Here is a 16,817-nt window from a genome sequence, read left to right on the forward strand (position 1 = left end):
GACGAAACGCTCATGCCTGTTTTAGGCTCGGATAACAAGGTTTTAGATATGAGATATACATGTATCTTTTTCAATAAGAGCAAGATATCAAAGTAATACTAACAATGCAAAATGTTAACTTTTCGATGAAAAGAATGTTGTGGTCATCACAATCTAATCTCGTTACAAATATATTTTAACACATTTTACAAAATAACGATATAAGGCATTTGATGTAGTGGCTGTTTTACAATGTCTAAAGAATGTTGGAAGACAAACATTAGCGGTGCTTAGTAAAAAGTTTTGCTTCTGTTTGAAAACGTCATAAGAATTTATCGTACAATTCTCATACAAGTTTATTATGAATAAGCTATTAAATATTTTAAAACTCAGTTCAAAACCAAATGAATCAATTCAAAACATTTTATTGCTACAAGTTTAGCAAAATATTCATAAAAATCCTATAAACTGTTTTCGTAAAAATCTAGTTAACATATTATTGAAGCCACAGCCATGTCAGAAATGATTTTGAGAGTTTCATACAATTAACAAAATTTTTAGCTTTTATTTTAGTCCTACCGCGTGTGAGAAGGTGATGAAGACATTAGCTGTTACTGTATTAGATATTGAATTACAAAGAAATTAAGATGTTTCAGAAAAGAAGTCGACGTGACTGCGTATTAGAAGATAGTAATACGCGCTCTCATATAAATTCATATAAAAATATACATGCTTAATTCTCCTTATCTAGAAGTTGTCTTATCAGACAGCCATTATCCGATAGCCTTAAGAGGAAGTAAAATGTGCTCTCATATAGAATTCATATCAAGTATATAAATATTTACCTATTTGGAAGTTGTCTTATTTGACAGTGTGAGAGGTCCAGTTCCTCTAGTGAACAAAATGCAGCCATAGTCTCAGGAACCTCTCCGAAAGGGTTATGAGAGAGGTTCAACTTTCTAAGTAGCCTCAATGTGCCTAACCTAAAAATAAAATATTTTAAAACAGTAAGACTATCACCAAAGATTTTTATTTTTCATAAAGAATTTCCAAAAAAGATGTTATAATTAGGATTATACTATAACATTATGACATCACATTGTTTGTTGGCTTACATAAAACAAAGGTTAGACAAGCAAGGAGAGCGTTAACTAGTGCCAGAATATATACCTCTAATACAAACCACACTCATGAGCATACCCAATAAATGATCATCATACAAATTATATGTTGCTAACTATTTGTATTACGTGTTGCTCATCCTACATAATTATTATATGTTACTCATTATACATATTATATGTTGTTCATCAAACATATTATATGTAACTCATCATACATATTATATGTTGCTCATCATATATATTATATATTCCTTGTCATACTTATTATATGTTGCTCATCATACATATTATATGTTGCTCATCATACATATTATATGTTGCTAATTGTACATATTATATGTTAATCATCATTCATATTTTACGTTACTCATGATATATATTTTATGTTGGTCCTCATACATATTATATGTTACTCATCATATAAATTATATGTTGCTCATCATACATAGTACATGTATATGTTACTCATCATACATATTATACATGTATGTTGCATCTCATACGTATTATATGTTACTCATCATACATATTATATGTTAGTCATAATACATATCATATGTTACTCATCATATATATCATATGTTACTCATCATATATACCATATGTTACGCATCATACATAAGATATGTTACTCATCATACACATTATATTTTGCTCATCATACATATCTGCTCTGATTTACTACTTTATACTAGTTTATTACTGGTTTTATTTGATTGTTTTTCTGTTTTATAAAAACTGTTTTAGTTCATATGATCGCACACAGACATTTCAGCTAAGGCTCACACATATGGTTATGTTGTAAGTATTTCTATCAGCAGCAATAATTGGGACTAGTTTTCCAGAAATATTTTATAATACTTGAGAAAACTAAGAAAAAGTTATGAAATTCCTTTTTTCTTTTTGATTCAACCGTGTTTTTTAGTATATAATTTGTTGAAGTGAGTTTTTAAAAACCTTTAAGCAACTGCATAAAATTTTCATAAAGTTTTTATCCCAAACCGAAAACGGTTTGGGATAAAAACGGTATATTATTGTTTCAAATTTTACTCACGTTATGGAGTTTACTATATACAAACTATGTTACTAGTTTATTATATTATAATAAACTAACTTTAATAATAACTAAACTCCATTACTAACAATAGTGAATGCAAACTTTTGGTTGATTTTCACGCGAGAGGTCACACATTAGGAGTATTTTTGCTTTCAATAATAAATAAATTGTTCATATATACCTTTCTGTTTGAACAAGTGGTTGGATTATGGTGGTGCAGTTAACCGTTCATGGCGGAGCATTTATAATGTTTCTGTTTAGAATTTAGATGTTTCAAGCAGAAAGTTGGAACTGCTAATATTATGTCATAAATCATTGATTACTAAGCCAAGTTTATAATCTATCAGTCCCACGTGAAATACCAAAACTAATTTTCTCAAAGCCTGACTAAATAATATATTTAGTCAATTAAATTTCAATGAATAACTTACCGGTGGCCAAAACTAAACCAAATTTATTGCATACTATCAAAATAGCTGCCTGTGATCACACTTGAGGACACTGTATTTACTATTAACAATGCCTGAACTAATAGTTTTTAGCACCAGCATACTGTGGGTGACAACTCCTAGTTAGTGACAGTCACTGATTTTATCTATCAAATATGATATTCAATTGATACTGAATTAATACTAGTCTCTGACTATACATTTACTTTGTATTTATTTACTATTCATGTTTGCATGTAATTATGATAGTTAAACAATGGATGACTGCCTGTATTCTCCTTTGTATTTTATAAAAAAAATCTGCTCAGTTTGGTTGATCGAGCTAGACTGACGTTATATGTTCTATAAACAACCTCTGGACCAAGTACACAGTCACGAAGGTACAATGGCCACTGGACATATATATATATATATATATATATATATATATATATATATATATATATATATATATATATATATATATATATATATTTATATATATATATCTATATATATAGCCAAGATCACAGAGCCATAGTTTGTGAAACAACTCTCTTAGAAATACACGCAGAGTCTGCTTACAGTATGCTAAGCAAATATTATAATCGATCTTTGCAGGAATGCCAACTAATCAAAAGATTGCTAACTAAAATTAATTCATTAATAATAACAGATCCAAATTTCACAGAAGCCTTTTTTAATAAAATAGTCAGACCATCAGCTTGTAACTTAATTATTTATTTAATCTTCCATCTATTTGAATTTGACACCATCCCTTACACTGTAAGGCAATAGTAATCTTATAATTATAATGACTAATTTGGTAATACTGCAGCTGCATTTTATCCTAATATATGCGTGTGGTATCGCAAACAGAGACTGAAGCAAAAAGTTTGAAGCATTTACATATTTTATCTAAAAAGTGGATTACTCCAAAAAATTACTGTTTTGCAGCAAAAGCTATTCGTTGCACTTTTAATAGGACACTGATAATTCTTGATAATAGTAAAGCGCAAATATTAGATATAGGACTGTCTTGATCTGGTATTTTACTAAACAGAGAACAAATATAGAGGCTATTCCTACTCAAAATAACACATTTGTTCACGTAAAAAAGTATTTAGTTTTTACAGATTTATCAATCAGACCTTAGGAGAAACCAGAAACTGGAGTGCAATGACACATTCAAAAATTACAAATTGAAAAATGGGTTATGGTAGCAAAAAATTAGTTTTAAAAAGTATCAAAAAAAATTGTAAGTTTAAAAATTGGTATTAATTAATAATAAACAGTGTACGTTTAGAGTGTGCAATTGTAAAAATAATACAGAGTAAGAGTGAGGAGAACAATAAGAGTTACTTAGCCTTGCAGTTAGGTGGGTGTGGTTACAAACTTGCAGTTGCAATCTTTATGAGTTTTCATCTAATTTAATAGGTATTTTGCAAGGTCCAATGTGAAATGAAAAAACTAGTGGTCCTAAGTGAAAAGTTTTGCATTTACGAGCAGCTCGTATGTGCGGACTTCATAAGAAATGTTAATACTATTTTTTATAAATGTTCAGTATGAAATAGATGTTTAATATATTAAAGTGAGTTGCAAACTTAGCAAAGCCTTACTGGATTAATTCAACACTTTCTATTGCTGACAGTTTTGGACAAATGGTATGCGAATCATAAAAATTGTTTTTCAAATTTAAAAAAAATCTAATTAGTGTATAACTAAAGCCACGGTCCAGTTAAAAATAAATTTGAGAAGTTCATAAAATAAAAAGAGCAACTTCTGTTGTAGACCTATGTGAGCAGATGATAAACACATTAGCTGTTATTATATTGGAAGTTGAATTACAAACCAAGTAAATTTTTTCAGCAAAGAAGTCAACACGGCTGTGTAAAGTGTGCTTTCATATAAATCCGTATAAAATGCACATATTTACTTTTTCTTATCTGGGAGTTGTTTTATATGACAGCCCGCTAGGCATAGTTCTTTTAGTGAACTCATCGCAGTGATAACCTCAGGAACCTCTCTGAGAAGGTTATGAGCGAGGTTCAATTTTCTCAGTGACGCCATTGAGTCCAGCCTAAAATAGAATGTTGTAAACTAGTAAGACTCTCACCAAGGATCCTTTTTCACATTATATAAGGAATTTCATACAGTAATGTTACAGTATGGAATTATATCACAGGATTATATCTTCGCATTATTTGCTTTCTTGCATAACACAACACAAGACTGGTTTGAAAAGGTTTAACTAATGCCAGAATATATAGCACTAATTCGTATCACATTAATAGGCATAGCAAACAAACAATCATACATAACATACATTATGTTACTCATAATACATATTGTATGTTGCTCAACATACATATTATATGTTATTGGTAATACATATTATATGTTGGTCATCATACATATTATATGTTACTCATCATACATATTATATGTTACTCATCATACGTATTACATGTAGCTCATCATACATACTATATGTTACTCATCATACATATTATATGCTACTCATCATACATTTTATATGTTACTCATCATACATATTATATGTTACTCATCATACATATTATATGGTGCTCATCATACATATTATATGTTACTGATCATACATATTATATGTTACTAATCATACATATTATATGTTACTCATCATACAAATTATATGTTACTAATCATACATATTATATGTTATTCATCATACATATTAAATGTTCCTCATTATACATATTATATGTTGCTCATCACACATATATATGTTACTCATCATACATATTATATGTTACCCATCATACATATTATATGCTACTCATCATACATATTATATGCTACTCATCATACATATTATATGTTGCTCATCATACATATGATATGTTGCTCATCTTAAATATCATATGTTACTCATTATAAATATTATATGTTGCTCATCATACATATTATATGTTACTCATCATACATATTATATGGTGCTCATCATACATATTATATGTTACTGATCATACATATTATATGTTACTAATCATACATATTATATGTTACTCATCATACAAATTATATGTTACTAATCATACATATTATATGTTATTCATCATACATATTAAATGTTCCTCATTATACATATTATATGTTGCTCATCACACATATATATGTTACTCATCATACATATTATATGTTACCCATCATACATATTATATGCTACTCATCATACATATTATATGCTACTCATCATACATATTATATGTTGCTCATCATACATATGATATGTTGCTCATCTTAAATATCATATGTTACTCATTATAAATATTATATGTTGCTCATCATACATATTATATGTTACTCATCATACACATTATGTGTTACTCATCATACATTCCAGATGTTCCAGCTGATGCCGACACATAAATGCTTATGTTTTAAATATTTCTATTAAAATTAATTGAGATTATTAGTTCTTCCAGAAAAATAGTTTCTAAAAGAACTTTATAATAACTGAGAAAACTGTGAAAACTTGTGTAATCTATTTTTTATTAGTGCAACTGCGTTAATTTTGAGTACATAGTTGGCTAAAATGAGACAGAAAACTAACTTGAAAACATTGTTCATGAAGTTCTAGTTTCAAAATATTTATTTTAATATGTTTAATCATATTACAGAGTTTCACATATTCTAAATTAAACTTTTTTTGAAAATTTAGGAAAGGTTAGGTTTCTTATTTGTAATTCAATACACTACTTGACAGTAATTACACTACTCTAAATAGCTCCATCACTTACTTCCTTCACATTGTAAGTTGTAATTCAATACACTACTTGACAGTAATTACACTACTCTAAATAGCCCCATCACTAACTTCCTTCACATTGTAAGTTGTAATTCAATACACTACTTGACAGTAATTACACTACTCTAAATAGCTCCATCACTTACTTCCTTCACATTGTAAGTTGTAATTCAATACACTACTTGACAGTAATTACACTACTCTAAATAGCTCCATCACTTACTTCCTTCACATTGTAAGTTTTAATCAAGCTTTATTTGACCAAGTCTCACTGTTTTACTACTGAGTACACACAGTACTGAGTTTATTGCAGCAAAGAGCACATTATTTTGCGGAACACTTCATATATCAGACAATGCTGCAAAAACACGCCATATGTACCTCCAATATGTAGTAGACCTTTACATTGTATATAGAGGTATTTTACGATTAGACAATTTTATAAAACCTGATATATTTTCTTAGCTGTTAACATACAAATAATTTACAATTTATTTTGCATTCAGTGGTACCAGGTAATAATTTTTTGTTCAATTTGCCAAAGTTTCATACAATTTCGGATTTTTATTTTTTTACAGCTAAAAATTTAAAATTTTGCTAGTTGTAATGGATTACACCTAAATAAATCACAATAGGTTTTTGTATGCATATATATACATATATATGCGCAAACATGTACAGATATTATTAATATGTAAATTTATATATTCATGTATTTATATATATAAATCTTAGAATTTGTCTTTTGTTTGTTTTAGCTCATCTTTTGTTGGCTTTTTGTTTGTCTGTTATTGCTGTGTCCACTTCTAGCAAAAAAGTTTTGGGATCAAAAAATCACTTCACAGAATATTTGATCTTAGAGCCTTTAGGTCTGGAGACCAGCAATCTAATTGGAACCTCTATAATGTCCAATTGACTATTGCAAAGAAGGATTGTGGAAACCTTCATTCCATTAATACTCACGCTTAAAATGCTTGGTTATTTACTGAGAAGATTATTGATTGAAGATTGAAGATTGATTATTAAGTTGCCTTCAAACAAGGCAATTTTTTTAGTAAATGTTTAGACTACTAGCTTACCAAGTAATTTTCTCAAAATCATTGGAAAAATATTTCACAACCAGTGCAATGCCAAACATTGCGCTAATATGAAGACAAATCATAGTGTTTGTTGGTCTGTCCACAGTATGACCAGTTATAGCGATAAAATTAAAAAAAGACTACAGTACACTAAAAATGAACTTCAAATTTTGTATCTTTAGACAGGGCCACTAACCACTATACCATCAACCACCTTGCCATACTGAAACATTATTGTGCCTATAGTTGTGACATCAGCCAATTTTTAAAAGAAACCGATTGAAATGTCTATGCTTCATGCTTCTGCTAGCACACTACAGCTACTAGAAGAAAAATACATTACCTGCTTTTCTTGTTGCTACAACTATAATTAGTTGTAGAAAAAATCTAATTATGTTCGATGCATAAACAGAAACAACCAAAAAGAAAAAAAGATACACATACATGTAAACATCTAAAAATTGTTTCCTCACCCCGGATACCCCGTATGGGTGATAATTTCTGCTCCAACTTCGGCCTCCTACCAGAGACCTGGGAGTTTGAGCACTCGCTTCAAGATCTTAGCTGTTCCCAATAGCGCACTTTTCTGCAACTCACCTGAGTTGATTGCTGTTGGTATTTGGGCAAGCCACATTTTATGCACTGGTGTTATTGTGCCCAGTGCCCAATGGCTACTGGAATTACAGTTGTTCTTACACTCCAGCATTTTTCAATCTCTTCTCCAAGAGGGAGATATTTCTCTACCTTTTCTTTTTCTATGCTGGCTATATTGTAGTCATTGGGTACTGCTATATCTGTTATAGTAGCTTTCGTGTTCTCCTTGTCCACCACCACTATATCTGGTTGGTTTGCTAGGACATGCTTGTCAGTCCGAATGTAGAAGTCCCAGAGGATCTTAGCGCGGTCATTTTCATTGACCTTACCAGGAGCGTCCCACCAGTGCTGTGGTTTATTAAGGCCATACTCATCACATAGACTTCTATTCACAACACCTGTGACATGATTATGCTGCTCAGTGTATGCATTTCCTGCCAGCTGTTTGCATCCACTGATGATGTGTTAGATAGTCCCAGGTGCATCTTTGCACAGTCTGCATCTTGGATCATCTCTAGTGTGATAGATTTTTGTTTGGAGTTGCATTGTTGGGAGCCCTTGCTACTGAGCTGCCATGATTAGCGACTATGTATTGGCCGTTAGGTTTCCTTTGTTCAGCCACATATATGTCTGGTGAAGATCACCAACCTTAGATATTTGTCGGTGGTAGGCACCATGAAGAGGTTTCATGTGCCAGTCAGTTTCCTCATCATCACTGCAAAGCTCCATTGTCAGAGCAGCCGATTGGAATTCAGCTAGCAGCTTATCTGAAGTGGCCATGGAGGCTGCATATGCGTTGATGCTTTGCTCCTCCTCTTTCACTGTCTGCTGTACACTTTTGAGTCCCCTACCGCCATCTTTTCTATCCAGATACAATCTAGTAATATCAGATTTTGGGTGAAGTGCTCCATGCACAGTCAGCAGTTTGCAGTCGCTATATCTGTTTCATTGATGGCTTCCTCAGTCCACTTTATTATGCCTGCTGGATATCTTATTACTGGCAGTGCGTAGGTATTTATTGCCATAACTTGGTTCTTGGCATTAAGCTGGCTCCGTAAGACCTGCCGAAAGCGTTTCTTGTATTCGGTAATGGCTTTGTGACGTACCTTGGCTTCGTGGTTGATGTTGCTTTGCATAATCTCCAAGTACTTGTATCCTTCTTCTATAACTTTGATGGTACCATTTGGCATTCTTAAGCCATCTGTGAGCATAGAATGGTCTTTCTTAAGAATTAGCCTTCCACATTTTTTCAATACCGAAGGTCATTCCGATGTCCTTGCTGTATACTTGAGTGAGGTGTATTATCGAATCAATGTCCTTTTTTTTGTTAGCGTACAGCTTGATGTCATCCATGTAGAAGAGGTGGTTTATCTTGGTGCTACTCTTAAACTGGTACCCATATTGAGTCTCCTCTAGCACATTGCTTAGAGGGTTTAGGCATATGCAGAAGAGCAGCGGTGATAAGGAGTCACCTTGATAGACGCCTCGCCTAATATTTACACTGGCCAGCTTTTTGCCATTAGCCTCCAGTTCCGTCTTCCATTTAGTATTTACATCTTGATAAATGCAACAAGAGCAGGATGAACATTGTACATACTGAGTCACTCAAGTATCCAATTATGGGGAATTGAGTCATAGGCCTTTTTGTAGTCGATCCAAGCCATGACAAGATTGGTATGCCTTCTCCTGCTGTCTTGACAGACTGTCCAATCCACCAGCAACTGATGTTTGGCTCATCAGGTGTTGCGTCCAATTCCTTTCTGAGCACTGGTTATATAGTGACTCATGTGCTCTTCCAGTTTGTCTGCAATTAATCCTGAGAGCAGTTTCCAGGTGGTGGGCAAGCACGTTATTGGTCGATAGTTCTTGAGAATCGGCCCTTGCTTTGGATCTTTTATCAGAAGTAAAGTTCATCCTTTGGTCAGCCATTCCGGATGGTCGCCTTCTTCTATTAGGCATTCCATCTGATTAGCCATTTTAGTGTGAAGTGATGTCAATTTCTTCAACCAGAAGGCTTGAATCATGTCATGGCCAGGGGCTGCCCGGTTCTTCATACGCTGCACTCTGCACTTGATGTCCACTTCGCTGATGGTGAGTCCTTGCTGAGCCACAGTGTGTTGGTGGCTCTCTTTAAGCCTCTTCAGCCAAATTGCAGTGGTGTTATGAGTAGTCTCTTTCTCCCAGATGTATTTCTAGAACTTTGAAGTGCTAGAACGGGGAGGCTCTGACATTGGCCTCTGCTGTTCACCTTTGAACTGGGAATACACTCTAGATGGATTATTGATAAACAGTTTGTTCATTCTCTTGTTATCCCGCTCCTTGGTGTACCGCTTCAGTCGTGCCGAGTGTGCTACTAGCTGCTGTTTGGCAGATTCTAGAGCTTCTATTTATGCTTCCCTTTTTGGACTCTCCAAACTGTGGTTAGATCACTCACTGAGCCTACTAACTTTCTCGCGCAAGTCCTTGATCTTATTTTGTAGCCTCAGCTGCCAGGAAGAAATGGCTTGAAGCCTTGTTGGCAGTGGCTTAATACCCATCTCCTCCAAGATGACGGTTGCCGTACTGTAGATTAGGGTATTTGTCTCACTGATCGATCCAGTTGAGATTGATCATATATGTACATAGATATATATATATATACATGTATATATACATATATACATATCTGGTGATATATATATGTATATATATACACATCTACATATATATATATATATATATATATATATATATATATATATATATATATATATATATATATATATATATATATGTATATATTTATATATATACATCTATGTATATATATATATATATTTATATATATACATCTATGTATATATATACATATATATATATATATATATATATATATATATATGTATACATATACATATGTACAAATATATACATATACAATATACATATACGCAAAAGAAACTAAGCGAGATATCATCCAATTCAGAAATTTTTAAGACATTGGCTAAAACATACCAGAAAGCTATTAATGATAATGAACACAATTACCAACTAAGGTGTTCACCCTAGCAAATGGCAAGGATCAGCGACCACTTAGAAAGCGCACCATATGGTGGTACAATCCGGTATATAGCAGGAACGTATCCACCGATATTGAAAAGAAATTTCTGAAGATCATTAGCATAGCATTTCCCCAGCACCTCGAGCTCCATAAAATCTTTAATCGTAATTACATCAAAGTCAGCTATAGTTGCTGCACTAGCATAAAGAACATTATAAGTACACACAACTCCCGACTATTGTCAACTAACAACAACGACCATCACATCAGACAGTGCAACTGCAGATTCAAAGCTAACTGTCCACTCAATGAGAAATGCCTAACATCATATTGCATATATAGAGCCACAGTAACAGCAAAAAATACTGATAAAATTTATGAAGGGCTAACGGAAGGTCAGTTTAAGACCCGATACAACAATCCTACTGCATCCTTTCAAAACGAGGCAAGAAAGCTGAGCACTGAACTCATTAAACATATTTGGTAGCTGAAAAGCACTAACACTCATTACTCAATTAAATGGAAGCTACTATAACAAGCCAATGCATACAGCAGCGCAACTAATACATGCAATCTATGCATTTGGGAAAAGTTTTTCATATTATGCAAGCCTGACATGCCGTCTTTAAATAAGCGAAATGAACTTGTTTCTACATTTAGAAATGCGATAAAATACCTGCTTAAGAACAGTAGTGTAACTTAGCTCTTACCAACTTATCTGCCTGATTCAGCTTTAGTTTTAATCTGTATGCTTGTGACTACACCGTGTGTATATTTACTGTGTTTATTGAGCAAAGTCATTATATCTGATGATTGCCTCACAGAGGCATGAAACTATTCGGTAATAAATTGATTTGAACTCAGACACATGTTTTTCTTGTAACATTTCATATATATATATATATATATATATATATATATATATATATATATATATATATATATATATATATATATATATATATATATATATATATATATATATATATAAATATATATATATATAGTATGTCTGGTTTACACTGTAAAGTAAAGTGCTCAATAATTGAGTCAATTAGAGCTGTGTATGAAGTTTATTAACAACTACAGGTTAAAATCATAACTACTATTAGTTTCATGCAATCGTGTGGCAATCTTCAGGTAGAATGACTAAAATGTATAATGTACAGGCTATAAAACTACTTTATAAAGCTGAGGGCTTAATACTATTGTGTGATAAATGTATTATAGTATACAGCAAATATGAATTTCATTTACTAAACACATACTTTTGAAGGAAGTTTTAGAACGTATATTAGTAAACGCCTTGACCACAGATTAAGTAATTGAACCTAACGAAAGATATTCTTCAACAGGAGCTTCGTAACTTTGGGACTAGCTTCTGACTATATATTTACTTTGTGTTTATTTACTATTCGATTTTGCAAGTAACTATGGTAGTTAAACGATGAATTACTGATACCCTTCACTTTTAGGTATAAATAACTAGTATCATACTCTTTGTTGTTCTACTTAGTACTGACATCCTGTGTCCTACTACAATTGTGATTATGTTATAAAAAAATGGTGGCAAAATAAATCATTGTCAACCATGTCAGTATGTAGTCATTTTACAGATTCAGAATGCCAGATATACAAACTACAGGTTAGACTGAATTTTCCTAAAGTCCCCAGTAGGGAAAAAATGACATCCTAACCTAAAATGCTATTTGCAAGGAGTCTCTTTGGTCGTTGAGATTCAATTGTCACTAGACAAAAACATGCCTAGCTAAGACCACGGAACCATAGTTTATGTAACTAGTTCTTAGAAACATGCACAGAATCTGCTTGTAATACACTAAGCAGATAGCATACTCGATATTCAAAAGATTAACTACTCAATATATTTTTAACTCAAACTAATCTTATATTAGTAACTGGCCTAAAATAACACATGAGCCAGTTTTTTGTTATTAACATGACATAGTCTAGCCCTCGGATTGTAACTGAATCATTCATGTAATCCTGCATACATTTCACTTCAACAACATCTCTTATACTTTAATGCAAACCCAGCAAACAAGCGTGAGGCATATTTTATGTTGTTCATTATAAATGCATAAAATCATTTTGATGTTTGATGAAACCTATTTTAGTTCATATGATCACATACAGAAATTTTAGCTCACATCAAAAAAGGCAAAAAAAAGAAATTTTACAGCGGCAGTAATTAAAAATGGTTTTGCAAATTTTTTTTCTTATAATTAAAAGGGCTAAGTTGGTATTGTGGCAGCTGCTTAGCATCCTAGTACAAAATTGTAGTATTACAAATTGAGACAAGAACAAAATATGTGAAGAAATTACATATTTTATATCTAAACTCGAATGCTCAGTTGTATTTTTCAATAACTATAATTGTTTGGCAGAGTTATCTTTATATTAAATTGTTAAGCAACTCAAACTGATATTTTGTGGAAAATAATTAAACCCAAGTTGTTGATCGCCCTATCTATGTTTGCAGAGAGACACTTGAAAGCTTGTGCCACATTATTTAATCAGTAGTTATTTTTCTATTTATTCAGAGCAAGAAGTTCTTATCTGTAAAGGCTCTGATGACAGAATTTTGCATATGATATATTTCTAGATATGAACTAATTAGTTCCTGATTGCTTTTTCATAGAAATAAGACATCAAAGTAATACCATCAATTTGAAATGTACAATTTTTTGATGAGAAAAAATGTTGTGGTCGTCACATTCTAATCTCGTTACAAAATACACTATAACACATTTTACCAAATAACTATATGGGTAATTTAGTTTAATGGCAATTATACAATTTCCAATGTAATATGACAAACATTAGTGGTCCTAAGTAAAAAGCTTTGCATCTGCTTAAAGACTTCAGAAGAAATTTTAATACTAGTTTTGTAAATTGAATAGATATTAGATATATTTAACTCATTTTAAAATGGAGCCAAGCCTTACTGGATTAATTCAACACATTTTATTACTGCCAGTTTTGCAAAAAACTGATGCAAATTTAAAAAACTGTTTTTATAAAAAGCTAGGTAATGCATCATTAAAGCCATAGTTCTTGTAAAAATAATTTTAACAGTTTCATAAAGTTTATAGAAAATACTTGCTTTGGTTTTAGTGCTGTGAGAAGACAAAAAACACTTAAGTTGTTACTCTATGATATGTTAAAATACAAAGAAATAAAGATGCCTCAGCAAAGAAGTCGCCATGGTTGCGCATTAAAATGTTGTAAAATGTGCTTTCACATGAATTTTTTATAAAGTATATACATATTTACTTCTCTGGGAGTTGTCTTATTTCACAGTGTGGTAGTTTCAGTTCTTCTAGTGAAACCAATGTAGTGAGGAAGTCAGGAAACTCTCCAAGAGGGTTACCAGAAAGAATTAATTGTCTCAGTGACTTCATTGTGTCCAAACTAAAAACATAATGCCGTAAACTACTAATACTCTCACAAGCAATCCTCATTTTTATTAAGAATTTCAAAAACAAGTTTTATAATTACAATTATGTAATAGTATTATAGAATAATATTAGTTTTTGCTTACATAAAACAAAGGCGCAACAAGAATGGAGCGCTTTGGTCACATAATATATAGCACTAAAACATACATCACCAATAGTCAGACTCAACAAATAGTAATCATACATATTATATGTTGCTCAACATACATATTATATGTTACTCATTATACATATTATATGTTGCTCCTCATACATATTATATTTTGCTCGCCATACATATTACATGCTACTCATCATACATATTATATATTGCTCATCGTACATATTATATGGTAATCATCATACAAATTATATTTTGCTCACTATACAAATTATGTGTTGTTCTTCATACATATTATATATCACTCATCATACATATTATATGTTGCTCATCATACATATTATATGTTACTCGTCATACATATTGTAAAGGTCTGGCCCCGGTAGCTGAGCCAGCTTTACTTTTCCTAGCAAGGCAGTGCAGTCTGAACACTGGGCCTTCCCCTCGTCGGCCTGCCTGACACACCTCGTAGTCGGGTCAGGCCGCGGCTGGGTATCCGCAGTTCAGGCTCACTTGGAAGGCTAACACGGCTTGCTCTCTGAGACCCTATCTTGGCTAGTTTAGGTCCCGACTACTTACTGGAGGGCCTGATCTCCAATGCTATCGCATTTCTGATCAGGTCTGATCGTAACGTAGCCCACCCCTAGCCTTCCTTAGGTGTCTCCCCAAGAAGTTCGTGTTTCGAAGCCAGAGCAGTTCTGGCGGAAGAATCCTCCTTATGCCAACCAGGCAGGCATCAAACGTAGGCAGTTTATAAGAATAAGTATAGTGTATTTAGCGTATATCAGCACATGTATAACTTCGTCTTGACAGTATAAAATCCATTGGCAGAATCCCAAAGAGTTGGCTTATGCCTTCTCCTTTTATACTATTTGCTCCGCCTACAATTATATAACATTCATTGTTTCACATCAGGCCTGTGAGGCAGGCCCAGACAATAGGCATAATGGTGTGCTAGCAGGCCTGTGAAGCAGGCCCAAAAATGTAGTATTATATAACAGTTTTACCAGGGTATTATATAACCGGTTAAGAAATATACATAAGTGACTAGGCATAATGTGGTCTCAAGCACAAACATATGGTTTAGTATAGACTCGTCCTCCACACACTCCCCCCAATTGTTTAGCCTGGGGTCAACAATTACCCGAGGTGGAGTCACAGGTGGCTAGTTATATTGGTTGGTACAGCTACGTAGGCGCTCTGAATCTATATCTGTCTGTGCGGCTGTTGTCTCCGTCTCCTCAAGTATTCCATCGAGCTCCGTTAGTAGTTGCTGCAACTCTTTATCTTCGTAATGGGTACTTCTCGAGTCCATGTGGCTAACGCAGTTGCGAACTGTCTGGAGCAGAGAGCAATCGTGAAGTGACGTGTATGTGAATTGGCTAGGAGCAGCGTTGTGGTTGACTGAGCGCAATGGCGGCCAGTTTCCGGTGGAGCCTCATCCTTGACCCGGGTCAACTGTGTCGCCAATAGTCATCGGTCCAGATCGTCCCTGGCCGGAAAATCTCTCTCTCTCTGAGATTTCTCCGGCCTCTGCGATCTTCGCCCCTTTGTTCCAGATCGTTTGTCCTTTCTCACTTGTTCTTGTAGTTTGGATCTCTGTAGTCATCGCCCTCTCCAACTCCTCCATAGAGTCCTTCAACGTTCGATATTGCAACTCTCCTTCCTCGTCGAGGACAATGCTTCCTTCTTTAAGCAGCTCATCTATGTCCTCCAAACGGCTCCTTAACAACTCATATCTCTCTCTGGCTGCTGGGCTACTCTTCACCTCTTCTGAGAGTTGGAAGTTTTCCATCTGTTCCCTTTCTTCTGTTCCCGTGTTCTAGCTATTGGTGGTCAATGTTGCCACTAACTCTTCCATGGAGTCCCTCAACGCTCGGTACTGTAATTCCCCTTCTTCGTCGAGGCTAACGCTCCCCCCTTCGAGAAGCTTTTCGATGTCCTCCACTCTTGCTCTCAGTATCTCGTACCTTTCTCTGTTTTCCTGTGTATTTCTAATCTCTTCCGAGTATCGGCACTGTTCTTCATCTTTCTTCTCGGGTTCGACCTGGTGACACACCGCCTGCCCATACCGGATGGGTGGTCCCGTGGTTCTTCGGGGCCTCCCATCTCTTCTCAACTCCACGGGTCTGTCGGTTCCAGTGGGC

At 33.7% G+C, this 16,817-nt stretch overlaps 1 protein-coding gene across 1 annotated transcript; it reads right to left on the reverse strand.

The window, feature by feature from the left end:
• Positions 1-15,835: 15,835 nt before the first annotated feature.
• Positions 15,836-16,465, reverse strand: LOC137388270 (uncharacterized). The gene is made up of 2 exons (XM_068074763.1): positions 16,130-16,465; positions 15,836-16,009 (listed from the first exon to the last, which is right to left on the reverse strand). Exons 1-2 carry the CDS (start codon positions 16,463-16,465, stop codon positions 15,836-15,838), a joined length of 510 nt encoding a protein of 169 aa, XP_067930864.1.
• Positions 16,466-16,817: the final 352 nt, after the last annotated feature.

The sequence above is a fragment of the Watersipora subatra genome, chromosome 2 (assembly GCF_963576615.1).
Source record: "Watersipora subatra chromosome 2, tzWatSuba1.1, whole genome shotgun sequence".
NCBI classification, from domain to species: domain Eukaryota; kingdom Metazoa; phylum Bryozoa; class Gymnolaemata; order Cheilostomatida; family Watersiporidae; genus Watersipora; species Watersipora subatra.